The 27,138-nt window shown below is 52.3% G+C and overlaps 2 protein-coding genes across 12 annotated transcripts in view; both read right to left on the bottom strand.

Annotated features, from left to right (window-relative positions):
- Nucleotides 1–15,213, bottom strand: part of PDE2A (phosphodiesterase 2A) — a 95,083-nt gene extending 79,870 nt beyond the window's left edge. For both annotated transcript variants that reach the window (XM_016157976.2, XM_016157974.2), the window contains exon 1: nt 5,921–15,213. Coding sequence is in view for 1 of the 2 variants with exons in the window: in XM_016157974.2 (XP_016013460.2) it covers nt 5,921–5,991 (71 nt within the window). In the remaining variant the exon portion in view is untranslated. The remainder of the gene's footprint in view (nt 1–5,920) is intronic.
- Nucleotides 15,214–16,812: 1,599 nt separating this feature from the next.
- Nucleotides 16,813–27,138, bottom strand: part of ARAP1 (ArfGAP with RhoGAP domain, ankyrin repeat and PH domain 1) — a 61,299-nt gene continuing 50,973 nt past the window's right edge. For 8 of the 10 annotated variants that reach the window (XM_036220797.1, XM_036220799.1, XM_036220800.1 and 5 more), the window contains 10 exons: nt 27,003–27,071; nt 26,575–26,692; nt 25,012–25,125; nt 24,608–24,753; nt 24,059–24,091; nt 19,982–20,064; nt 19,196–19,246; nt 18,947–19,010; nt 17,638–17,787; nt 16,813–17,428 (listed from right to left, as the gene is read on the bottom strand). In XM_036220797.1, the coding sequence (XP_036076690.1) occupies nt 17,411–17,428; nt 17,638–17,787; nt 18,947–19,010; nt 19,196–19,246; nt 19,982–20,064; nt 24,059–24,091; nt 24,608–24,753; nt 25,012–25,125; nt 26,575–26,692; nt 27,003–27,071 (846 nt within the window). In that variant the 3' untranslated portion in view covers nt 16,813–17,410. Of the gene's footprint in view, nt 17,429–17,637; nt 17,788–18,319; nt 18,422–18,946; nt 19,011–19,195; nt 19,247–19,981; nt 20,065–24,058; nt 24,092–24,607; nt 24,754–25,011; nt 25,126–26,574; nt 26,693–27,002; nt 27,072–27,138 lie in introns of those variants that run through there. The other 2 variants (XR_004950872.1, XM_036220798.1) reach the window with 2 other exon arrangements.

Here is a 27,138-nt window from a genome sequence, read left to right as displayed (position 1 = left end):
CATCCAGAAAACAGCAGTCTCTTGGGTTTGTGGTGAGGATTAAATGAGATCATGGATATGAAAACAGTGCTCTGGAAGCTGTAAATTTGTGTGTGAATGTGTGAAGAGTCGTAATTATGGCTTAATCTTTTTATCCTTGCCCCCACCTGCACCCCCCAATACATAGCAGTCTGAGGGACCCCTGAGGGAAGGGACTGAGGCTGCTTTACCTTTGAGCCCCACATCCCCCAGCACCCAGCAGGGCTTGCCCACCCCACCCCCCGCCCCGCCCCCGGCCAGCATCAGCAGCAGGGTGTGAATTGGGATCCAAGGAGGTAGTACTAAGGGTACTTACTGCAAATTCACCTCAGACTACAACTCCCAGAATGACTCACAGACTGCTGTGGGTGTGGCTACAGGCTTAACCCCTTTCTAATCAAGCCTTTTCCTCCATTGTATTCTCTGGGGATTGTTCTCTGACCAGACCCAGCAGCCTAGGGAGGTGGTCACATGTCTCTGAGGCCCCCTCTGCCCCTCCCACAGAGCATCCATACTTCTCACCATTCCCACCACCACAGCTCCATTTCAGACCTCCTTGTCTCCCACACGATGACAGCTTCTGGGCTCTCAAGTCTGGTCTCTTTCCCTCCAGGCCCCACTGAATCTTTCTAAAAGTGTAGGTAAGAGTGGGTGGTTCATAATGGCAACAGCTAACCTTTATAAGCACCTGCTACATGCCTGGCACTAAGCTCACCACTTCAGTCATCCTGCCAAGAAAGCATTATTATTCCCACTCCACATGGGGTTCAGAGAAGTTAAGTAAGTTGAGTAAGAACCACACAGCTACAAAGTAATGGTGCTGAAACTTGAACCTAGGTCTGTCTGCCACCTTCTCTATTCTATTTTCAAATCCTCCTTTGAAACCAGGGTGGTCATCCAAAGTGAGAACCCAGAAGCCCTAGGGTCCACATTTCTCAGCAACTACATTGTTGGAAGTCCTCCCAGATGTCTGATTTAAATCTCTTCTGCTACACCAAGCCCCAGTTGCCTTCTGTTTTTCGGGGAGGGCAGTGAGAAGAATGACTTCAGGGACTTCAAAAATTGGGTCACGTCACTGGGGACCTGGCCTTTCCCAGGGAGCGGGCAGCTGAACAATGGGAGATAAATGTGTTGAAACATTCCTGTTACTAAATATATCGACTTCCCAGAAGATGGGGGTGCTGACAGGGAGCCTGTAGCCCCCACCTTGGAGGCCACAATCTTGTGGCTCGGACAGGCTGGGGCACTCAGCAGCAAAGGAGGCTGGGGCAGAAGGGGTGGGAGGCTGGCATGGAAGGGGTAATGTCTCATCCTCCTGGCCAAAGATGCCAAGCCCAAGCCACCTTATTTACATATTACTTTGCATTCATTTGCATGCCACTTTCTGAAAGAGGCCCACATTCTTCAGCCATTGCCTTTCTCTCTCATTTCCAGGATCTCTGTTTCTTCACTGAACATCCCATTCTCGAACAATGAGCAGCCCCTCAGCAGAACTGCTGGGGGCACTAGGAGAGACCAAGAAGTTGAAAATTTAAGGCAATGTCTATGTGGCAAGGCTGTTAGGAGACACGTTGGCAGCAGAAAGGGCTTCCTGTAGTCTAACCTCAATTCCCCTACTCTTCTCCTGCCCCATCTCTGCCCAGTCCTTCCCCAACCCTTGCACTTCACGCTTAGGTCACTTTGAACTCCCACGGTCCTCACATAAACAAAGCCATGCTTGTGCTCACCTCAAGGGCTTTGCACATGGCGTTCCTCCTTTTTGGAGCTGGCGCTCAGTTTGGCCTAGAGAAGCGACACTTTTTCCTAAGTCCACCCCAAAGCCCCTCCTCTCAAATGTCTTTGCCTAACACTGGCAAAAGTAGGAAGGACCATGGCTTTCTTCCACGTAGTTGTTGGCTCTGTCCATCTCCCCACACGGCTGCCTCGTTTGGATGGGCAGCAACCCAGTGAATGGCTGCTGAGTGAACCAAGAATGAATTCAAATCCCCCTCCCCTGACTCTCTGAACCCCTCTGGTCCCCCTCTCCCTGGATGATGTCACTCACCTGCAGGAGGGGACAGATGAAGTGTGCCTCTGCCTCAAACTCCCGCTCCCGTTCTGGGAGACTTCTCCCTCATCCCCACAGCCCCTTCTCATAAAGTCAGGAGATCTCACAGCCCCTCAGTGCTGGTAGAAAGTTCTTCCCGCTGTTCACTCCCGTTTCTAGCCAGGCTAACTTCTTTATTGTTTTTGGTCAGGGATCAGGGACTGCCCCATCTCAGCTTTACCATCTGCTCATCTCTCTCTGCCCAGGATGTATTCATGCCACTCCTGAACCATTATGCCCCAGCCTGGCTCTGCTTCGAAGGAAGGACAGTGACCAGGAATATAGAAAGGACACAAGGTCAGGCCAGGTCGCCTGGAGTGGCCAGGCCTTGTAGAGGAGCCCAGGGCAGATATAACCGCTTGAGGGAAGGGCTACTCAAGAGGGAAGGAATGAGCATCCTTCCCTGGGAGTATGTAAGCTGGGCCAGAGGTCTGTGGGCATGCTGCAGAGAGGAGTGGAGCAGCAGCTAGAAGGCAGCCCAGATGCTCTTCACGTCCTCTCCCACTTAGGGGCTGCACTGAGCCTGGGTCCCGGCCCTGTGTGGTGAGTAGGGAAGCATGAGGAGGTGGCTCCTGCCTTTGAGGAACTCCTTGGCAGTATGGATAAGGAGCTCACACACACAGGGCATCGTAAGGGAAGGCTGAGTGGGCCACATTTTTGGTCCCGTAGCATCAGGAAGAGAGAATTCAGGGTGGGTCACAGGGTCAGAGGGAGAGAGAACCAAGGGGGGCTTCCTAGGGGAGACTTCCTATTTCCCAGCTCCTTAATCCTATGAGAAAAAGCCCAGGCCCCTTAGCCTGGCACTTGAGACCCTACAGAAAATCTAGCCCCTTCTGCCTTCTCTTTCTCTTTTCAATGCCCTTCTTACTCCTGCAAACTCAAACTCTTCCCCTTGAACATGCAATGATTTCTCCCATCTACCCATACCTTTACACGCTGTTCTCTCTGCAACTCCCTGCCTGGGGAATTCCTAGCCATCCTTCAGGATTCAGCTCAAAGGTCTCTTTCTCTGAAGCCCTGGCTTGGTGTGGCCCCCACAGTTCCCGGGGATTCCCTCTGCAAACACTGTTTACACTGCAGGGTTGTAAGTTTCCACTTCTGCCTTTCTCATCAGACTGGGCACTCCCTGAGAGCAGGGTATGGGCTGGTGGCTTCTCTGTGTCCTCAGGGGCCAGCCCAGTGGGCACCAAGCAGGCACTGGGGCGTCTCTGTTGAATAAATGAATCAAGAAGTGAATGGATGTGTGCACGAATGGAAGCACGCTGAGAGGGGAAACGGTATAGGCAAGCAGCAGAAGCCTGAAGAGCGCATTCCTGACCTGACAGCAGCACAGCTGAGGGTGAGACTCCCAGTCCATTAAGAACGAAGGGGGTACTGCCAGGAGTTCTGCCTCCCCCATTTGGCTAGATCCCAGCCAAGCCATCAGTAGTCCCTAGGGACAGGAGGCTGGAGTGGGAAGCAGGAAGAGTGGTAGGAGCTGGTTGGTGGGCAGGGGGAACTGGGCGGGGGGGCGGGGTGCAGGGAGCATAAAGGCAATTAACCCTCATTGAGCTGATCCATCTCAGGCAACCGAGAGGTCCCATGCAGGGCCTGAAGGAGAAGGAGACTGAGGCTCAGGTTTGATGAAGATCTTCAGCCCCAGCCTTGTAGCTAGGGGAGAGTGACAAAGCCACAGCCTCAGTTTTCCTGTCTGGAAAGAGATGGCTCTGTGATCTCCAACCCTCTGCACCCTGGCTAGGGGTCTCTCTACTACCTTACTTGCCTGAGGCTTCCAAAAGCTTTTCCTTCCAGACATCCTGACCTCTGAGGTCCTGCCACTGTATCACCCCCATCCCAATCCAAGCCCGAACCACCTCAATGCTACCTTCCTCTTCCTCTTCCCAATCCTCCAACCTTTCCCTTCAGAAATCCCCTGGTTTCATTTGCCCCTTGGCCCACTTGGCACCAGACCTCATTGATGGCTTGCATTGGTCTGGCCTCCACACCTGCCTCCTGGCCCCCATCTCTCTCTTCCACGTCAACCCTGACACTGCCACTTAAGGCAGCCTTTCTAAAACCTAAATTTGATTATGTCCCTCCACTGCAGAATACCTTCCAGGATTGCCCAGAGCCCCCAGGATAAAGCCCAAGAAGCCTGGAGTTCAAAGTCCTGTAGGATGTGGCTCCTCCCTACCCTCTGGCCTCCTTGCTGCTCCAGGCACATGCCAGATCCCAACCTAAGGCTTTTGCACATGCTGTACCCACTTCACCTGTTAGCTTGATACTGGTCTTTACCGTTTAATTATTCTCAAGCTATTCTATATCTAGGAAGCTTAGAAAGTCCCAGAGGGCAGAGTCATTCTTGCCTATTTCTTTTCTGCATCTCCCCACAGAGTATAGAATGAATTGTCCTGAGCTCATGGGGCCACACTCTCCCAGCTGTGTCCACAACCACCAGGGAAAGAAAATAGTCACCCACTTACACTCGGATGGACACACACATATAAACACACAACACATATACCAGTCACACAAGCAACGATATACACACTCATGGACATTAGCACCATGATCACATACCCACACCAGGACACATAAGCAAACACAGACATCCACATCCACAGACACACACACAAACATATACACATGATAACACTAACATGCACACATTAACAAATACATACACGAACGTGCATGCACATGGAATCAAACAACACGTTCAATAAGTCACTCTATTTTGGAGACACAGTACACATATTAACATGAATTCCAATATACATATTCAAACTAATACTTACACACACACAGACCTACACACACATACTAACCTGCACTTACACATGTGCAGATAAACTCTCACAGTCACACCAGGATGCTCAGATATGCGGAGAGGCTGCCGCACATCCAACCACCAAGGACCTCAGAACTCTATAGGCCCCTCTATGCCCCACGTGTCCCCTTACCCCACACGCATGTACACATATACACATACCCTCAGGTAGCCTGGTCATAGACCTGCGTGCACCTCCACTGATTTGGAGACACATGTCACTTGCCTGCCACCTCAGCAACCCTCAGACAGTGGAGGGGCACCTCCATGGAACCCCATTCCACTCACCTGCACATGCATCCCCCTGCACGTGGGCACACAGGAGGCGCACAGGGACTTCATTTCAACAAACACTGTGGCTCTCCCTGGGACGGGTGATTTGGGGTAAAGTTGCCTTAACTGGTAAACTGGTAGCTCTGAATCCCAATTCTAGTTCCACGGAGGGCAGTTGCCCCAGACCCTTTCTTGCTCCAGGTCAGTTTCTCTCTCTCTCTCTCTCTCTCTCTCTCTCTCTCTCTCTCTCTCTCTCTCACACACACACACACACACACACACACACACACACACGTATCTGTAGTCAGAGACATGTGCATGCACACAAGACCTGGTGGTCCGGACATTGCCCCACTGCAAGGTCCTGAATCCATCTATCTGCCAGCCCCCAGAGCTCCTTGAAACAACCCCACACACCACACATCTTTCCCAACCCCCAGCCCCTGAAGGAGTGATTCAGGTTTATTATTAACCCCTCCCCCAGCCACCAGCCCCTTCTGTGGAACTCTGGCCCCATCACCCCCAGATTGATACCAAGCACCCCCACCCTGTATAGACGCGCCCCCCCCCCCTCCATTCTACAGTCTGGCAACCAGGCACCCAGGAGGAGGATCGATCCTCCCACGTGGCTCAGCTCCACGCCAAACCCAGCTCCTTGGAGGGATTCTCAGGACCCTGTCCATGACACTGCTTGCAGCCACACACCCAGACCCCTACCCGGTGATAGTACTCACGGCTCAGCCGGCCGAGCTGCCGGGTACTGCTGGCTCCTGCAGAGGATGGAGTGGCCGCATGCCTGCCCCATCGCTCCTCATCGTCTGCCTCCCCAGCCAGACTAGGGTGGCACCTCACCCAGTCCACCCTGCCTGGGTTTCCAGGCAGGGTGCCTGGCTCAGCAGGCACAGAGACCAAGAGTAGCAGCCTGTCCCCTACTCAGCCTGGACTCTAACACCCCAATCCAGTCCTGCTGCCCTAGCTGCTCCCCACTCCCCAGCTGCTCCCGTCTCTCCTGCTGTCACTGCCTCTGCCGCTAGGCTGACTCTGGGAGGAGGTTGGAGCAGGTCTGATAATGCAGAAGGGGGAGGGGGAGGGAGGAGGAACAGAGAGGCCCAGACAGAGAGGGAGAAAGGGAGGGTGGGGTAGAGAGACTCTGGCTGGAAGAGAGGAAAAGCCTCACACATAGAGGGAGAGACTGAGAAAGAGAAACAGAAACAGGAAAGGGGAAACACATGAAGGAGAGGAGAGAGGGATCAGAGCCCCATAGAGATCAAGATGGAAATACAGAAATCAGAGAGGCATAGGGGAAAACACACATGAGGAACAAAGACAGAAAAGCAGGTGTGGGGGGGAGGCGAGCAGAGACAGAAATGGAGAGAGATTGAGAAAGTAGCTGATAGAGGAGCCCAGAGAGAGGTACAAGGATGGGATTTGCAATGTTCATGGGCTAGGATCACATCTGGGGTGAGGGGCATGTGGATGGGCCCCAGACCCTTTGCTACCCCATCACAGAGGCCCTCGGACAGGGGAACATTCCTGTACCCTCAAGCATGGAAGGGCCAGGCCTCCAGGTAGAACTCTTAGGGGTTCCCTTACTATGTGTGCATCATGTCCTATGTGCATTTCCGGCTTGGAGCTGGGAACACAGGGAGCTCTAGGGGCTTTGGTTGATGGTCTTTGAAGTCAGAGTCTTAGCCGGGACACTGTGGAAGTTGATGCTTGAGTATGGTCTTCTAATATGAGTTGTGGGCACCCAAGCCACATAGCCTTCATTGTCAATAGGCTACAGCCATGGGGGAAGGCCCGCTGCACCTCTGTTCTGTCCCCAAAGAGAACTCTTCAGGAGGACACCTTAACCCAATGGAATGGGGGCAATTTAGACAATGGGACAGGCACGGAGTTGTGTTCCAGTTGGACATAAGAGATAAAGTTCCATAACTTGAGGCAGGAGATTGGTATTGAGTCCTGGCTCCACAACTAACTTATTCATTCATTCATTCATAAACACCACTGGCCAACCTCATCTAATATGGCTCGGACTGTTCCTCACCTTGGAGAAGCACCCAGGCAAGGGAAGGGAGGGACTTACAATGTGACAGAGGGAAGCACAGGGTCTGTGGTGACTAGAAAGGGCCCCTGACCCAGTCAGGGGTTGGCAAGCATTTCTGGAAGAGAGGGTATTAAATGGGTCTTTAAAAGCAAGGAAGTGACCCCAGGAGAAGAGAGTGTATTCCAGGCTAAGGGAGCCACATGTAGCCCTTACCAGTAATCCTGCCTTGCTGTGCTGTAGGGGGAATAACCCCCCACTGTACACACCAGGCTCCAGACAGAAGAAAACCCATGAGACTGAGTAGAAACCTGACCCCTGATGAAGGGTATGGGGGGTATGCAGTGGTGGAGGCATGGACAGGAATGGCCAAGCTTGTACAGGAGGCTTGTTTAGGCTGAGTGCTACAGAACACAGTTGTCTCATGGCTCAGGAAGTATCAGGAAAGAAAATGTGAGGAAAACTTTGTTTTCCACTGTGGCTGCAGAAGGTAGAATTTTCTGCCTCTGAAAGCCTGCGCAAACTCTTTTCTCAGCCTAACCCATGTTGAGACCTTGCTGCTCCATGCCTGCTAGCTGGGAAGGCATTCCATGGGCTCAGAAAGTGGAGGCCCTGGACCATGTCCAGGCATGGTCTTCACAGCTCCCATTCACACCCGAGCAGCCTGGTGGTAAGAAGCTGAGTCAGAAGAGTTCAAAGAAGGGTGCCTCCTGGGCATAGGGGAAGGAGGTGCTTTAAGGCTTCATCTGGCCCTCAGGCTCCTTTCTGCCCTCCCACTAGGGAACAATAGTGGAGGCCTGTCCTTGGAAATCTCCTGGGAATATACTCAAGCAAGTCAGGTGAGAGGGAGGCTCTCCTCCCCATCCCACTCTCACATCAGACTCTACAGTTGCCCCAGAAATAAGGCATCTGCAGAAACAAAATGCAAGATCCAGGACTACTGGATACTTCAGAACTCAGAGCCAGGCAAATGGAAGTTCAAGTCCCAGCTCTGCCATGTGACCTGGGCAAGTTATTTAACTTCTCTGAACTTCAATTTAATTTTCTCATCTGTAAAACAGGGTCACAAATTTCAAGCTCAAACAGTTGTGAGGTTTGGGGAATGTCTGTAAGATTCCCAGTAAATAGCATGTTCCTCCTTTCCTGTCCCTTCCCCTGAACTGATGATGCCGAGGTATTAACAGCCCCACATATTGGATAGGGGCTCTTGTAGGGTGGCGCCGGGATGGGGGAGGTGCAGAAAGGGAAGAAGACCAGAGCCTCCCCAGGCCTGCTCTTCCCTCCTCCACCTGGAACCTACAGGCAAGAGGTACAGGAATCAAAGTCCCTACGCTACGGAGAAGCCCCGCCTTGCCACAGGCAGGCCCCGCCCCTCGACCGCTCTCCACGGTGCTGATCAGTGCATTCCCCGTTCACACGCCCTGCTTTGCCCTTCCACTCCGCTGTTGGTCAGCGCTGTTTTTGGAAGGAGGTGGGAGGAAGGAGGATGCTACTGGGAGGCGGGTGGCTACCCAAAGTAACGGGAGGATGCAGCCTCTGGAATATAGCCTCCACTTTGAGCCCACCGCCTCGCAAGGACTGCAGGCTCCGCAGGCTCCAGCGACTCCTCATGGCCAAAGGCAGCTTCTTCTCAGCGCCCTCCTCCGCTCTCTCCTGCAGAGCTGTTTCCCTCCCACCTTGCAGACGGCCCCTCCTGTCTTGCTCGGTGCCTCCTTTTATCTCCATCCCCTCAATATGGGTACTCCTCACAGGGGCACCAGGGCCCATCTCTCCTAATTCTCCACCCCACCCCCACAGAGCATATATTCTTCTGTCAACATACTGACAACTGCGAGTGCCCCTGTGGTCCACCCCTTCCTGGAGCTCCAGATGTCTGGTACAGGCTGCCTCTTGGACATCTCCTCTGGGGATATCCCAGAGGTCACTCACACAACTCAAAAATATTCAACCCCCAACACGTCTTTTGTCTCTATCAAAGACATCAGCAGACTTCTAATCCTTAGTCTGGAAACTTCAAAGTAGCTTTGCCTCTCTCTTCTCTGAACTTCAAATCTGTCACAGAGGCCTGGCAATTCTCCCTCTGTAATTCTCACACATCTAGCCATTCCCTTCATCTCCTGAGCTTTCTTCCCCTCCACTGGTCATTCTCTAGCCGCCTAGCCCAGTTCAACCCCTCTATTCCACCTCCGCCCTGCACCTACTGCCAGCTTTCTAAGACATCTAGCTGGTCATGTGACTCCTCCTCAAAACCCTTGCATGACTTCCCAGTTCCCTCAGAATACAGCCCAAGCTCCTCAGCCTGGCATTTGAGGTCCCTCATGATCGATCCTGACTGACCTCTCCATCTTCTGTTCCACATAGAGCAGAATTATTCCTAAGCACATCCCAATCCTTTCCTCCTCTTTGACTTGGTACAGTCTGTTCTCCCTTCCGGGCTAACTTCCCTCTCCTCTTCCTTTCCTCTGCCCATCCCAAATGTTGGCACATTCTTCTTTGGCCAGGTAAGCACACACCATGTCCCCACCCACAGGGGACTGGGTAGACAGAAAGGGTCACTGGATTCTGGGCTGTGCAGCGTTTAGCTGCCTCTCTCTTCCTTAACTTGTCATCTGTCCCCCTGCTCAGGTTCATCTCTTCTACTAGATCACATTTTCCTCAAAGACAGGCCAAAGTCCTATTCACCTCAGTCCTAGTTCCCAGCCTTTGAGCAGCCTCACTAGGTACTAGAAACGTTGATGGAGGAAGAAGACAAGCTGAGTGTAGAAATAAGATAATGAGCTTCAGAGATCAGTCCAGGATCACACTAAATGGAGCAAGCCCTAAGAGGTTGAAAGCTGATATGGGTACACAGGTGATGTGTGCATGGGTGGAGGAGGGCTCACTGACCTGCTCTGTGGAAATTCCCCTACCCTCCGCAGGGGCAGATGAGGCCACAGAGTGTGAAATAGCCCTCAGCTCTCTAAGGTGGGAGAAGGCTAGTAATTGGTGGAATATGGATTTGATGGAGGGTTGACTGAGGGCCAGTATGTGCCCACATATGAGTCTTGGTAACCAGAGCCCAGGGTGGCAAGGGGAATGAGAAACTCACAGTCTTTCTCCCTCTCCTCCTCATCCAGGAAGCTGCCACCTGTGGCTCCAAGAACAATGACTGGAGGAGCAACATGTGCTTGGCAAGGGCCTGGCATAGTTCCCTGTTTTCATACTAAGCACAGATCCCATGTGTGACAAGGCCTTTGCTGACAATAAAAGGCCATCACAGCCTCCAGAACAGCTCTAAGGTAGAATAGCTTCTTCAACACTTCAGGAAGGTGGCTTTGGGGTCTCAGAACCTAGGATTGAGGCATTATGGGCCTGCTTCAGGTTCCAAATCAGTCAAAGCTGCCCTATGAGGGAAGGGGTGACCCCAAGTGAGGGTATAGAGGTCCCTATTCATGCTGAGCAGGGGGAAAAAGTGCTAGAACAGATGGCAAATTCAGGGAGGGGAGATGCAGCCAAAGCTCGGGCCCTCATCTCAGAATCCAGTGACCCTTCCTGTTTACACTGCCCCATGGATGAGGTGGGGGTGGAGTGCTGAACTGGCCCAGGAAAGATGAGCAGATTTAGGGTGGGCAGAGAAGAGAGGGAAGTCAACCAGACACCTGAAAGTGCCTTCTGCTTAAGGTCAAAGTTATCTCCAGGGATATGAATCAGGCAGCGCAAGATGCTAGAGCCAGTGGAGTCCAATTCCTCATGGAAGGTCCAATTCCAGATGGAGAAACTAAGATGAGAGAAAATAGAGACATGCCCAGGCCACACAGTGAGTAAAAGACAGGGTTGGGCCTAGGACCAGGGACTCCTGGCCACAGCCCCCTAAGACCAGCTCTTTCTCTCCTCTTTATAATCTTCTACTTCTCCCTCCTCCTTCTCACATCCTCCAGCTGGGCAGAAGCCCAGGAGAGAAGGCTGTGGATGTATCTTGTAATCTTGGAAAGAGATCCTTAGGAATGTGGGATTTTAGCAGGAATAGGTCAGGGCAGAAGTAGCCCTTGTGGCTTCATACTCTCCCTGGATACCCAAGCCCCAGCTCCTCCACATACCTACCACACTCCGATCCAGCACACCAGGACCCTCCTTGCCAGGAGACCCTGAGGCACCCACTCAGCCCTAATTACTGCTTCCTCTCTGCACCTGAGGAGGGGGAAGGAGGGGGTGTGACTCAGTGGGATAAAGGCAGCTGCTATATTTGAATGATTACATAAGCCAGGAGGGAGGCAGCTGATGTGTGACTCCATCAAGGTCGGAGAAAAGTTGAGGCTGGGCCCAGGAGGCAAGGTCTCCTCCTTCCATCCCCAGGCTCCAGCCTGGGCTTAGATATGACTAAAACATCCTGGAGATTGCGAGCTTATTTCTGCATTGCCAGACTGCAAGGTAGGTCTTCCCTTGGACTAACCACACTAGGAAGGCTCTGTTGCTTCTCCACATTCCTAGACAAATAACCTCCTGGCATCTAGAAACCCTAAGGCCAGACCTAGACTAAGCCTCAGATCTTCCCTGTGTACTTTTTCCATAAGGAAAGACAGAACTGAAACAAGTTTGGCACTGATTTAGAAAAAGTGCCTGCTGGGGAGGGCATGAGGTCCGAAACCTTGGCTCACCTGCAGCATATGGAAAGGACCTGTGTTTCTGTCCTATCTATACTACTTATTAGTCACCTGACATCGGCAAGTCCATGCCTCAGTTTCTTCACCTATAAAATGGGAACTAAGAGTATCTTCCTCATGAGGTTGGTTATAAGGATGAAATGAGATGACATATATAAAGCCTTAGCCCAGCAGGTGATGGGTGCTTCCTAATGGTTCATCAGCATTATCATTTGTATCATTATAATTGTGACACTACAGACCGGCTAGAAACTTCCCAGGTGGCAGGATCTCAGGTTGGACTGACCCATTTGCCCCAGTGACTGCTGACCTGCAAGCTTGGCCAGACTTGCTGTGTGCTCCTGGACACAGCCTCTGTCTTCTCTGGCCCTCAGTCTATAATGAACTCTCAGGTGTTTGAGAGAGGATTTTCTCCACATACCCCACCTTCCCATTAATGACTTAAGGCATTAGAAGTTGCAGTGCAGATAGGGTTGGTCAGGGAGGGGGAGTCCTGGGGGTGATATGAGCTGGAAGAGTGTGTGGCAGCCAGTACTAGACAGCAGCATAGGGCCTACTTCCTTGGGGCCTCTAGGCAGCTCCTCCTAGGCTATGGGGGCCCCAGGAGGAGGACGGCTGTGCCCACCCGTGCTGTGTTGCCATGACACTGGTCTCCATGGTGCCAGGCACACAGTCCGCCCCTCCAGGAAGAGGGACAGTGACAGGAGCTGGGGAGGTTCAGGCCCCCAGGTTGCCTCAGCCTGTCCCTGTCTCCATCAGCTAGTGAGGTCTCCCGTCCTGAGACCCTCAGGACGAATGGCACAAGGAAGGGCAGTTCCTACTTCTGAGGGTCAGAAGAGTGACAAAGAGAAGACTCAGAGTGACTAAAGTGGAGAGAGAGATATACGGAGTGTAGAGAAGTGGCAGAGAGCAGAAGGGTAGGGAGAGTTGGGGCAACAGACTGGAGTGGGAAGGGCAGAATGGGGAAGGCAGGAGGTAGGAAGGACACACTATAGTCAATGGAGGGGGAAGTGCCTCCCAGGCTGACAGGTGGTAGGAGGCGCCGTCCAGCCCATCTCTTTGGTCTCAGTGTTTTGAGGTAGGTGGTGGTGGGAGGACAGAGCGGAGGAGGAGGAGCAGGAGAGAGGGGAACAATTTTCCTAGAGAGCTTTGTGCGTAGGGGTGTTCAAACACGTGCCGTGTGTGTGTGTGTGTGTGTGTGTGTGTGTGTAAGTGCAGGCTGAGGTGTACAGGTATGTGTGTGCAGAGCAAGTGTGTGTGTGGCATGTGTGTGCCTGTGCCACTGTGTCTCCAGGGTGATAAATACAGCAATAGAAGCTGTAACCAGGGCGGAGAAAGTGTGGAAATTTCCACAGGCTGAAAGTGGCGTGGGAGAGGGACACTCTGGAGCTGAATCAGCTTTGGCTGACCAGGAAACACTGTGCCTGACAGCTCCTCCCTAGGCCAGTCCCTAGCTGGGTGCAAATGACCTAGACTCACACACATACCCTAAGTACACTCGGTATAATAAGAATAAAGAGCAATCTAGTAGAGCTTCCTGAAGGAGGTGTCATACTGCAGGAGAGGTTGAGAGGTTCATGCCAGTTGTACTTCTGCATATGAGACAGACACTGACATCCCCCAGATCAGGGTCTGGGTCACGTAGGTCACAGAGCTAGCTAAAGGAATAGGAACTACTCCTTTTTCTGGTGGGAGAAGATCCTAAGAAGCCCATTTGACTCAGAAGTGGTCACATTTAAGAGGCAAGGGGAAGAGGCACAGACCCCAACACCGGTGGCATGAGAGACAGGCTCTGGAGGGGTCTTGGAGCACGAAGCTCCAACCACAGCCAGCTGCTCACCGCAGGGCCACATCACCTTGCCTTTGGTGCATACCATTCCCTCCTGGAGGCGGCTTTCTCTCTCAACTCCACTTGCAGAAATATGGCTGTCTTTTTAGCTTCACCTATCCATATAGTCTTTCCTGATCAATATACCTGCCAAAAGGGCTCCCTCTTTCCTCAATACCACTTATGCATCTGCTTCCGCTCAGTGTTCAGTACGGCTCTGCACACAGTAGATATTCAAGAAATGCTTGTTGAATAAAAATATATTAGGCCTGGAGAGGATTCTGGATGCCATGATGTCCCCCCAGGCAGATTTAGGAAGGGAACTAGGGGACAGTACTAGGTACTTCACACTTATTCGATCATTTCATACTTCCATTAGTAGGTATAGGCATACCTTGGAGATATTGTGGGTTCATTTCCAGACCACTGCAATAAAGTGAGTCATAATCTTTTTGCTAGAGGGTCTTGCCTTTGATTTGTAAAATATACAACATATGTAGAACACAATAAAGCAAAGCACAATAAAGCAAGCTATGCCTGTGTTATGATATCTCCCAAGTATAGTTGAGAACATCAAGGATCAGAAACCTTGGGAACTCAGCCAAAGCTCCACAGCTTATAGATGGGAGCACCAACATCTACCTGGTTGGCATCCACGTCCATGCTTTCCAAAAACTACTGGCTATAGGCAGGGGGCTTGGGAGCCATCAGAGCTTGGGGCCAGGAAAGACTTCAGCTCCAGGCTCCTCTCCAGTCCACCTCAGGGGGAAGCAGGGAGGAGGCAGGGCCCATCTTCCCCTCCCCAACACCATCGATTTCCTGTGGAGCCCAGGGGGTCTCCTGAGGCCCAGAGGCCCTTGATGGCTGTTGAACTCTGCAACATGGGCAGGTTGAGCAAGGAGATGAAAAATAGAAAGAGACAGCCCACCCCACTCTCAGACCTACCCCCACTCTCTTCCCCTAAGCCTCCTTCCTACCCACAATGCCCTGACTTGCCACAACCTTCTCTCCCAGGGCTTCCTGTGGTCCCTTGTGATTAGGTCCAGACTTCAGTTGATCCTTGAAGCCGTCTTACTCCTCCAAAACATCAACCCACCCCCAATATAAGTCATACCCCATTCCATCATGTGCACTTGGCAAGGCTTCCAGTTTTGGGGGCCAGTTCAGGAGCATCTCCACTCCCAGGAAGCCCCTCCCTCTTTAAAAGCTGCTCTTCCTTCCTCAGCAAGTCTGGCTTTAGGCTCTTCACCCATTCCCCCCTACAACACAATCTTAAATAACATACGAACAAACCTCACAAGAGATCCCATTTCTACGAATCTTTGTGATGAAGACCATCTGAGCCTCCTGCCCTAATTCATCCAACACTTGTCAATGCCATAATTCATTAAGGTTGAGGCCCTGAAGGCCCATTAAGATATCATCCCTGATTCCAAGGGAAAGCACTTTAAACTACCATGAACTCTCGACAGTTCAGAACTCCATCTCCAGGGGACAAATAAGGCCACTTATAAGAAAGCACAGTTGGAATCAGCAGAGTAGAGGAAGAATCCCCCCTCCTCACCCCCCTCCCCCGCCCCCGCCAAAGTGGAGGCAGTGGAGATGGACTTCGGCCCTGATTCAGGAAAGCCGTGTGACTTTGGGCAATTCGCCTCCCTTCACTGGGCCTTATTTATTTTCTTCCTATGCCAGAAGGAAACAGTGCATGCGGCACAGGCACTGACCCACAGTGGGTGTTTGGTAAAGGGCTCTTTCCTTCTCCTGCTGGCTCCTAAAGCCCAGAAGTCCACAGCACGTCCCTGCACTGTAATGCTTTTCCGAATATCACCAGCCTTGGTGTCAAAGACAGGGACAAGTCCCATCCTACACTCCAACAGAGCAAAGCCTGAGTCAGGACATCCATACTGAGGCCCTCTGGAATGTCTCCTGGGACCAGCAATGTTGAGCTGTCCATGCCTGTCCCCTGGTGGCCTAATAGGGTCACTGCAGTCAGCTCCTTGGCCAGTAAAGTGACATTGGCAGCTAGCAGGGAGCGGGGAGTGGACTCCAGTCTCACTAATCCTCTCTCTGAGCCTCAGGGCTAGATGGTTAGTCCAAAGTCAGATCCAGGGATGAATTCCAGCCCCTGAGCACCTGGACAAGGATCTGTCTTGACTGCATGTGGATGGTCAGCCTGCCCTAGAGAAGACCACCTAGGGCAGAACAAGAGTGGGAGACTCAAGGGGCTTAGCCCCAACTTGTGAAATTGGGTAGGGAACCCATTCCAATCCCCTGACATCCACCTCCCCTTCTCAAGAAGCAGGAACAAAGAACCTGGAATCCAGGTCCCCAAGACCTCCACCAGCACCCAGGGCCTTGCCAAAGAATTGCATCACATGAGTCAGTGGTCATATGACCCACCCTCCATCCTTTTGCCCAGCCCCACAGTCTGAGACTGAGGCTGGGAGGTCAGCCTGTCTGCCTGCTGGGCCCCTGGAGAGAGGCCGGTAATGAGACTCTAGGCAGAGGCGGGGATGTGGTGTCTGGCACCTTCCCAGGGAGTCCCAAATCCATCTCTGACAGCTCGTTATCTCCCCAACTTGCCAGGGCTTTGTCTTCTCGGAGGAAATGACCAGGCAGTACCCAGTGAGGGCAGCTTCCTGGTGCAATGCCTCTGGAGGAGTGTGCACAGGGGTCCAGTGGAAATGGACTTCAGCCCTGATTCAGGAAATGTGTGTGCCTCAGTATGAGGCCCTTCATCCTAATTTAATGAAGCTCCTGTGACTCTGTGACCTTGTGTCTCAGAGGGGCTGGTGAGGGGCTACCCTGAGCCACTCACATGCCACACCCAGGCTCCAGCTCAGATCGACAGCAGCTAGGACAGGGACTCAGTTGAGTAGAGGCCTGTCCTGGCCAGGACCAGGACCAACATTCCCCACTACAGTGGGGATGGCATAGCACCAGGCTGGGGCTCTGCCTGGGTTGGAGAAGAGTGGCTGAACAGCTCAGGGCCTGGAAGGAGCAGAGCCCAGGTTCCCAGCTTCAGGGCACTAGCACTCTCCTCTGGGCTCCTGACCTCCTGTCTCCTACACCAGGACACTGGAAACCCCCAACCAATCACAGGCCTCAGCACCATAGGATAAAATATACAGATATATTTATATTATCAAAAGTTCCCCAAAGTGGGGAAGGGGCACCAGGTAGTCTGGGGCCTCCCAGTCAGCCCAGACTAGAAGGGGGCCTGAAGACCCCCAAGTCCAGCTCTCGGCCCCATAGAAACTTACCCAAGAGCTCCCTCCCCACCCCAGCTGAGTGTTCCTTTAGAGTATCCACTTTTTGCTCTTCTGGAGTTTGTAGCAAGGGGATGGGCTCCCTTCCAGCGGGGGCCCCAGGGCCTCAAGCCTCTGAAATGATGGTGCTCCTCCAGAGTTCCTGATTGATGCCCATCTCTGCAATCCCTCGAACTCAGGGTCGGTGACCCTCGGGAGAAACAGACCAGGCCAGGGGAGCTGAGCACCTGGACAGAGTAGGTAAGGGGCTCTCTCTCAGGCAGACACCGCTGCCCCACCCCTAGGCCAGGGAACCCCATGCTGCAGTCAGGTTGTGGGATGTAGGGGTGTGGCTTCCTCATGCGCCCCCTGCTGGCTCAGAGTAAGCACGCAGGGTATGAGGGTGTCTGAACAGGAAGGCCTCAAGGCGGCAGAGTCCCAGAGCCAGGGTCTGGCTCCTGTGTTCACACGTTTCGAAGGAGCTGTGGGAAGGCAGAGAAGCCCAGATTCAATAAGCGGAGAGGGCGCTCCCATGAACCATGTGAACCAAAGGGGCCTGTCAGAACCACCGAGGGCATAGGGATGGGGTCCAAGGGCACTCAGAGGAGAGAAGCAGAGAGGTGAGTCAGGTGGAAGGTGGTCTCCAGCCAAGACCCCCACCCCCCACCCATAGGAATGGAGAGCCACTCACAGAAAGGGGGTCTGAAGCAAAGGCGGCCACACTCCGGCGCATTTCGTTCTCACTGCCACGGAGGGGGATCAGTGACACACTGCCAAGCCGGACCTCAGGCACTGCCCGGGACACGCGTGAGGGCTCCGAGGGCCACACCAGGCCATCATGCTGGGGAGCAGGGGAGAGAAGGGGCGTTGGGGCCTGGGCTCAGCTTTGGCTAGCCCAGACAGGCAGCCCGGGATCCACCCACCATTCCCAGAAATGCCTCCAGCTATGATCTGAGGTGACACCCTCAGCTTTGATCCCAGCTGATATGAGAAGCAGCTGTTAGGAGAACATGACTGTATCCCTGGCAAAACCCAGCCAATTATGTTACTCAACAAGTCTCATCTCTGGGTCCACAAACAAACTGCTCTAGGAATGCAGCACCAAGAAAACAGTTCTAGAGGAACACGTCTGCCTCCTTTCACCAGGAATCAAGAAAACTACAGAATCTACCTCATCTCTCTTTAGACCTTGACTACTACATGAACTCAGGCTAGGGCCCTGGTACAGTTGTCTCCCTTCTCCCTAAACAATTCTGAGCTCTCATTTAAAAACCTCTATTTTAAGTCCAACTCACCCCTCTGGCCCTGCTCCAAGTCCTTCCCAGTCTGTTCCTGCCCAGCCACTGCAGCAGCCACCTTCCTGGCCTTCTCACCTCAAAGCTTGGCCTTGGAGTCCATCCTCCTCTGCACACCGCTCCCAGAATGAGCCCTCTCAAACTCAAACTTGCACACCATCACTCCTTGCTTAAGTCTCCCTTAAAAATGAAGACTAGATCAAGTTCAGCTTCCTTGGCATGGCCTTCAAGGTTCTTTAAGATTTTGCTTCTGACTCCCTTTCCAGTGCCAGCTTCTGGCACTCCTGGCTTCTCTCTTTACATCTCATTGGACAATCTGTCATTCACTTGCCGTGCCTTTGCATACTTTCCCTCTGCCTAGAAGCTTCCCCCACTCTTCCCTTTGCTTGATGAACACTCCCTCATTCCCAAAGACTCAGTTCCTATGATACCCTCTCCCCTTCTGCCTTCCCTACCCACCCACCACCAAGGGCGGGGGTCTGCACCCTCTGTTTCTAGCATGCCTGGCTCCAGGCTGAACCAGAGTTGGCACTAGGAAAGGTTTAATGAGTGAAGGAACAAACAAACTGAATTAATAGCAATTCAAAGTTTCCTTGAAGTAACTGGTGGTCTGAACAGTGAAGAAGTAAATGTCCCATTCACCAGAACGGATGCCTCCTCAGGACCCCATCCCATACCCCACCCCCTGCACCCTGCATCTGGTACCTGCACAAAGAGAAAGGTGGCGAACCACTCCCGGAGTTCCATCTGCGTCTCACAGCAGAGGTACCTGCAGGGTGGAGCACAGGTCTGGATGCTGCCAAGAGCCCAGCTGAGTGGAGGATACCCTGCCCAATCTCCCCAGCCCAGGGTCTTGGGGCAGGGTACAGATCTGGACAGTGAGGGGGATCCAATCAAGGGGACGGGCTACCATCTCTCCTCAGTTTGGGGTCTCAGGACAGGGCCCTTGCTCACCACTGTTGCTTCTCATGTTTCTCTGTCTCGTGCACCACAGTGAAGCCCCAGCTGTAGAGGAGGGGCAAGTGGAATCACTTGATAGGCCCCAGAGGACTCACAGCCCAGGTCCCCAGGACAGAGCCCAGAAGCACGGGCCAGAGCTGGGGGCAGAGTTCAGAGCCTTCTAGCAAGGGTAGCATACCCTGGCTGCTGCTGCTTCTTCTCACAGTCCCTACCTTCCTCAGAGCAGAACAGGTCCTTGGCTCCCCAAACCCCAACCCCACCCCACTCCAGGCCTACCCTAGTCCTTCAAAGATAACTAGGCAAAGCCAGTGGATGAGAAGAGAAAGTCAGAAAACCAAGTCTGATAGCTATAATTAATAACAATAATGGTTATGTATCACTTTTTGACTTTTTAAAACATTCAATACCCTTTGAAACAGCTATGCCATTATTTTCCCATCTACGGATGTGGGAAGTGAGGCACAAAAAGTAACAGGGTTTCAATCTATGTCAGTGGTTCTTAAATATGAGCAAGCATCAGAGTTCCCTGGATGGCTCGTTATAGCACGGACTGCTGGCCCCACCCCCAGGATCCACAAGTCAACAGGTCTTGGTGGTACTCTAGAAGTTGGATTTTTAATGTGTTTCCCGATGATCCTGATGCTGCTGGTTTGGGAGACCACACCTTCAGAACCGCTGAACCAATCCTGTCAAATTGAAAGCCTCCAGCTATGCCTCCCCCATCTGTTCTGAGCCCCCATGGCCCCCAGCTGCAAACCTATCTGGCCAGGTCCAGCTCACCAGGTGGGTGGCCGGAGTTTCTTCTTCACTCCCAGGTAGACTTTGAGGCTCTTGACAGGCCACTCCTTCTCAGGTCGGTGACTCTGGGGGACAGGGGTAGGGAAAGGTTACTTAGTCGGGGTGGGACCTGGGGCACTTATCCCAACTGGGTACCTCCCTCCTCCCTCGCCCATCCCCCCGTGCATCCCAGCAAAGGGAACCTCCTCCAGGAGGTCTTCCTGACAAAGCCCTCCCTGTTTACAATCTATGCCCAACTAAGCCCCCCAGGCCTCTCTTTTTGCAGCAGCATCAGACAGTCAACCCTCAGTCCCGGGGCAGCCATTCCAGTGTGATATCCAGAGCAGTGAGTCCCAGCACTCCCTGCTATTTTATAAATTGGAGATTTGACTAGTAGCATCGGTTGAACCAGACTATCTGGAGGGAGAAGTCTGTACCTCACCCTTTGGCATCATAATGAACAAGTGTGTGTGAGCTGAGATCAGCTGTGTGATCAGCTGGCTGCTTGTTATCTGTTTGTCTCAGGTTATTTCTCTCTCAGCCCCCTCCACCCCATGGAGGCTCCAGGGTTGACCGTGTGAACAAAAGGCTCTGGGGTTAGCGGTTACTAGCTTTTTGGTTCCACAAGGGGAAGGCTAATGATTCAAGCTAAAGCAGAATAGCTGTTTGGTAGACCAAAGGAAGAACTTCCCAGTGGTCTAGGTCAGGAAGCGAGAGATCAATGTACTGGGGAGGGGCACCAGATCACTGACATGCTCACTTCTGGCCCCCACTTCTGCATATGGATCTGGGCTGGGAAGGAGCAGGCTGGCTCAGAGGCAGGAGGATGGGAACAATGACCCCCAAGGAAGAGGTTGGTTAGAGATCAAGCTAATGAGCCTTCCTCCTGCTCTGGGAGCCATTTGCTAGAAGCCCTGCCCCACCAGGCACCTCTGGAGCCAGCAGGGGTGCCAGGTGGTTGGCAGGGGAATGGGACTCACTTACAACCAAATCTGGGGGTCAAAGCTTGAGCCGCCTCCACCCTGTTCCCCACCTTTGCTCCCAGGCACCCCCAGGCATGGCTCCTCAGCAAGAACAAAAAGAGGGGAGTAGGGGATGGCCAGGGGGAAGTGGAGAGTTTTAGGAATTGGCAGAGTCCCTGTGAGATAGCAAAAGGATGGGCTGCTCAGGGGTTACTGGAGACTTCAGTGCTGACACAGGGGGTGGCTCAAGAAGGGCTTACTAGGAAGAAGTCTGCACTTGATCCTGCTTCCACCCTAATCCCCTCTAATGGCCAAGGTCCTGATGGGGGAGCCCTATGTCTCCTACACATAGTACCTGACCTGACAATGATTTTGTGCCCAAGAGGGCCTGGGACAAACTAGGCTGTAGGCACAGGATGATCCGAGCTATAGGCAGAGAGGAAACTGGGCAGTAGGAAGGGAAATTAGGCTGTGGAGATGCAAGAAACAAGGTGTGGGGAGAATACAACAAGGAAGAAACCTACATGCAAAGAGGGAAGAAGCAAGGCTAAGAGCATTAAAGAAATCAGACCGCAAGTTGAAAGAAACAAGGTAGCGAGAACAGAAAGACAGGCTGTAAAAAAAAATTAGGCTGCAGCCATGGGAAATACCAGGCCCCAGGCAGTACATAAGAAAGGATATCGGGGAAACTGGGCTGCAGGTACGGAAAGCATCAGGCTGGGGGGATGGAAAGCAGGCTTGCAAGAAGTTGGGCTATGCGTGCGAGGGGAAGAGAATTAGAAGCAAAGAGTAGTGTCAATCAATAGTGAAAGATATATAGCGCCAGGTAGATACTAGACTAATCAAAGGGGTTACTTCGTAATTTATATAAATGTCTAACTACTATGCTGTACACCTGAAACTAATATAAAATAATATCAAATGTCAACTGTAATTGAAAAATCGAAAAAGGGGAGGAAGGCAAAGAGGAATAGGAAGTTAGGTTCAAAATTACAGGTATAAAATAAATAAGTCACGGGGATGTGGGGTACAGCACAGGGAATATAGTCAATAATATTGTGAGAGAATTGTATGGTGTCAGATGGGTGCTGAACTGATCATGGTGATCAATCACTTCTTTAGGTATGTAAATGTTGAATAACTGTGATGTACACCTGAAATTAATACAATATTGTATGTTAGCTATATTTTAATTAAAAAAAAAAAAAAAAAAGGAATGAAAGGAATAGGCCCATGGGTGTGATAGGAATGATGGTTCCAGTCAGGGTGTGGAGAGAATTGCGGGAACTGAGGAATTCACCTCAGGCGCTGGCTCCTTGGGAATATGAAAAAACAACCCTCAACCTCTGCTTCCTCAAGTTTTCATGTGCGTGACATGTGCGTGACATGAGCTTGGCTGAGACAGGAAGGTTAAGGAGGGTTGTAAAGGAAGGAGGGGGTGTCAGTTAATGTAATCCTCTTTGGTCCCCAAGGATTTCATTTCTAATCAAACAGCTCATGTTTCCAGCATCTCTGAGGTATGAGGTCATGGGCAGAGAGGGAAGTTCACCCCTTGATGCTCAAAGACCTCTGCTGGAAACAAGATCTTTCCAGAATGTGCGTTTCCCAGGTGCCTCAGGGTTTTTAACAACGCAGAGACCCTGAAGACAAGGCTTGGCTGTTTATATACCCTGCATGCCAGGGATTGTCCCAATTTCTTCTTGCTCCATAAACCAACAAATACCAGAATCGCCAAACCTCAGTAGCCAAAACATACCTTCCCAGAGCTTCTGTCAGGTAGAGGTGCCAGCTGCCACCATGGAGAGTACCACTTACCCCTGCACTGATAAGCCCCTCGCTGTGGAGTCTTTGATTTCTATACTTCAAGGAATAAAAAGCTTGAGCTTTGATGCTACCAAATCTGGGTTTGAATCCCAGACTACCACCTAGAGACAGCCTTAGGCAAGTCACTCATAGTCTGCCTTCTCACCTGTGAAATGGGAATACTCCTCCTCCTGGGACAGTAGTGAGATTACATGTCCTAGTATGAGAAGGGTGGTTCACCAAGCCTGTTCACCAAATATTACACATTTCCTTTTTCTAGCTCTCCTGCCTTTTTCCTCTCTATGCCAAGGGATCAGCCACTGCTTTTGCAGGTGCTTTAGCCATCTTGGCTTGGTTTGCTACAAGAGACTAAGTGAGGAGGCCAGGGAAATAACACCCCAGAACCCAGGGAGACTGACTGGAGGGGTGGACAGGCCCAGAAATAAGGATGTGATCATAGAAGAAAGCAAAGAATAGGAGAGGAGGCACTCCTCACAAGGGTCAGCAGGAGCCCAAGCAGCATTAATAGAGGTATAATGTGCACAGAAAGGGAGATGAGGATCCTGCTCTATCTGCTCTGCTCCCTCCATGGCAGCTAGGCCTGTCAACACTGGTGAGGGTGGCTGTGAAAAATTAGGCAAGTCCCCTGGGCTTGGGGACACGTTTCAGTTGCCTGTCTCTGCAGGGCATTTATTCTCTATGGTCCCCAAGACACAGCTAGGACCCATAGGGGTGTCACAAGAGGCAGATTCTCAGCTGAATCTGTCAGAAGCACACTTGGAGGGCTAGGGCAGCCTTGAGGAAGGAGTGGATGAGCCCTCCTCTCCCAGGGGTGTACAAACAAGGGCTGGCAACTGGCCAGGGAGGCAGACAGAGAACTCCTACTGCAGGTCAGGAATGTGCCAAGCTTCTGTAGCCTCTGTAGCCTTACCCTGGCACTTTAGGAACAGGACAGTAGCAAGGAGACTCTGATAGCCCTGAAACTCTCTCCAGGTTTGAAAAAAGAGTGCCTCCAGACATGACAGGAGATGAGGCTCAGAGCTTTAATTAAAATCTAGAGGGCTTCATTACTGGCTCTACAGCTTCTATGCTGAGTTCTCTGGAAAATTCTAGAGCATCGTACTGATGTGGGACTCTATCTTGGGGAAAGGACTCTGGGACAGATGTAGGAATAAAGGGCAGGAGCCTAGTGGCAAGGGGACAGGGAACCATGCCTGGAGATGGTCAGGAGCTTGGCTGCGTCCCCATGCTCCCACCAGGCTCGCTTAGCCCCAGGTGGTGTAAGGCAGCTGGCAGGTGGCCCACAACTACTCACGGTCTCAGGGGCCCCGCTCCACGGCCTCTGGCTCTGTTCGATAGAGGATCAGGGTTACAGAAGGAGCCCCAGGTCTACAACCAGGACAGTGTATGTTGTGGTGTGTGATGGGATATTGTATGTATGTGCAAAAGATGTTGGAGGAAAGGTGCCAGGATGGAGTCTGGTCCAGGAGGACACCCAGCACGTGGACAGAGTGGGCATGGAGCGGGACAAAATGGGGTATGACCTGTGAAGTGACAAGATATGCATGGGTCACAATTTGGAGCTGTCACCATGTTGTTTGTTCTTGAAAGTACCATGACAAAGCACAGGTTAGAAAGCACATGTTTGATGTGATAACATCCAGGTACCAGGGTCTAGTGGGGTTATAGGACACAGCAGGTGGGTGTCTGAGAATCTTCAGCTCTCTCCACTGCTTTGCTGGCCCAAGACCCCATAAAGGGGACGCTCCCACTGGCAAACTCCAGGAAATGTTTGTGTATGGGTGTCTGCGCACACTCAGGTGTAGGTGCCTATCTCAAGGCAGGACCCAGCAGGGTCACTTACCCGGATCTCCTTGTAGAGCCGCAGGCAGCTGCTGTTGAGTATGAAATAGCGATCATGGAAGCCGCCTGAGGGTAGGCCCAGGCCTAGGAGGCTGCGGTCTTCGCGGAACTTCATCATGCCATGCTTGGTGTCGCCTACATGGCTGGCTGGGGAAGAACTGGAGTGGGCATGGGCTGCACCAACACCCTACCCATGAACTCAGACACCCAGGGTAGTGTCCTAAGATGAAGGATAGTGCCCCATTCTGCCCCAACCTCCAAGGAGGCCTGTCCATCTGGCACCCACTGCCACTAGGTCCCTGCCCTAGCTCTAGATGGTGGAACCCACCAACCTGGCTGGCCCTGAAGGCATCATCTACCCAGGTACACCACCCAGGTAAACCATACACCCAGGTCACCACTTACCCAGGTACAGCAGCATAGCCTCCATGGACTGGTGCTTCTTCACCACCAGGTAGCTGTCTGTGCCTAGTCCATGCAGGATGGGCAGCACCTTCTCCGCAAAGTGCAGGGGACGCTCTAGGGAGAGGTCACACTTAGTGTCACCAGGGCCACATAGGGCTGGCCCACAGACACAGATCACCTATACATCCACTGGCACTGTCTACTCCCACCAACTCCTCACACCACCACACATTACACCACGACCACTTTCCCACACCCAAGCTTCAGGCTTAACACATCCTGTTGGAACCAAAGTTGCTCCAATCCAGTGTGTCCAAAACCAAGCCGGTGAGCTTCCCTGTGTGTCCTCATGAGGGAACAAAGCCCCATCTGCCAGGCCACTTCAGCCAAAAACCAACCTTTCTCCTTCTCGGCTTCCCTCCACAGGTCAAATCTCTCTGCCTGTGTCCATCCCCATTGCTGCCTCCCTGACCATGTTACCATCTTCTCCTTAAACTAACACTGTGGCCTTCGAAGTGGTCCCCTGTGCGTGCTCTCACTCTCCTCTTCCTCACATCTCTCCATCCAGCAGCAAGGAGCCATCTTTTGAAATTCCCAATAACTAACCCTTCACTGGCCTAGCACTGTTGTCAGGCACCAGGCCCCACGTGGCTGCTTCTGCCTCAGTCTCAACCCCACCTGGTGCCACAACCCCCTCATGGCCCTTTTCTCAAGCCCCTTGAAAAGACATTGTCTCTGGCCACCACAGGGCCTTTGCCCATGCTGTGCTCACTGCCTGGTACTTTCTCCCTGCTTCACCAAGTAACTCCTACTCTTCCTTCACCTCCTAGCTGAGGGACCTCAAAACCGAAGACCCTGTTATAAGTTCTGGTGCAATGGTGGCCCTTTTCTACACAGCAGCCAACACAGCTGTAGTTGTATGTTTATTGGTGTAATCACAGAATTAATGTCTCTATTCCATATCAGACTAACTCTCAGGAGGGTAGAGACGACTGTGTGTCTGGATCCCCAACCTAGTGCCTGGCACTCAACAAACAACAGGAGAATAAACAGAGACACCCTCATCCTCCACTGCCATCGAGACCATCCTTTGCACTACAATGCCTTTATCACCCCCCTTCACCGCCATGGCCCCTTCACACCACCATCACAACCATCCTTACCCAAATCTCCACCACTGCCATCACTCCACCCCACCCCTCTTGCATGGTCTTCACCACCCACTACCCCCTTCACCGCCAAGAGGGTAACCCACAATCCCATTATCAGATTCAGCATCATTACCCTTGCAAGCAACACCATTCTCACTGACACCTGAGAAAGCATCATCATAGCTGATACCATCTACCTCCTTCACTGTCCTTCCCATCAGCCACATCACAACTTCAATCCCCACTAGTACACTGTTACCACCATTACTGAGATCACAATGTCACAGCAACATCTGTCATCCAAAAATCCCTTCACCACCACTGTCCCCACACTTAGGGGACACACTGAGCTGCAGCCCAGACAAGGATAAAACTGGCACCATACTCTGCACCAAACTCGGTGGTCACTCACCTATCTCCTCCCTCTCATTGACTTCAAAGCAGGCCCAATAGTCTTTCTCCCTGATGCCCACATTCCTGCGATCCAGGATCTCTAGGGTGAGCTCCTCAGCTGTCATGGATGCTGGGATCTGTGATGATTAAGGAGGAGAGATCAACCTACCCCATCCCCTGCTCCTGCTTGTGCCACAAACTTGCTATGTGATCCAGGGGGCTAAGTCAAGCCCTCTCACGGAGTCCTGGGACACAAGGAGATGTTTCTGAGTGGTCCTGATGAGGTTGGTGGTGACGCAGGGAAGAGGCAGTCCAAGCGCCAGCCAAATGCAGGTCCCAAAACAAGCCTCCCTTTGGGATGGAAGCCCGCTCCTGCAGCTATCTGAGCCTGAGCCAGGCCCAGCCTGACTCTTCTAGCCCTCTGGCTTCTAGGTCTCTGGCCCCCACCTTGATGTGCTGCTCAGCCTCCGCCTTCTTCTCTTCCAGGTATACAGTGCAGATGAAGTCACCAGCATGCTGTTAAGGAGATAGGGCACAGCTGGAGGCCTGGGGGGGTAGGTGTAGGGGCTGGCCTGAGCCCCTA

The sequence above is a fragment of the Rousettus aegyptiacus genome, unplaced genomic scaffold (genome assembly GCF_014176215.1).
Source record: "Rousettus aegyptiacus isolate mRouAeg1 unplaced genomic scaffold, mRouAeg1.p scaffold_m13_p_5, whole genome shotgun sequence".
NCBI classification, from domain to species: domain Eukaryota; kingdom Metazoa; phylum Chordata; class Mammalia; order Chiroptera; family Pteropodidae; genus Rousettus; species Rousettus aegyptiacus.
The sequence above is the reverse complement of the archived record's forward strand: the minus strand, read 5'-3'. Positions and strand labels throughout refer to the sequence as shown.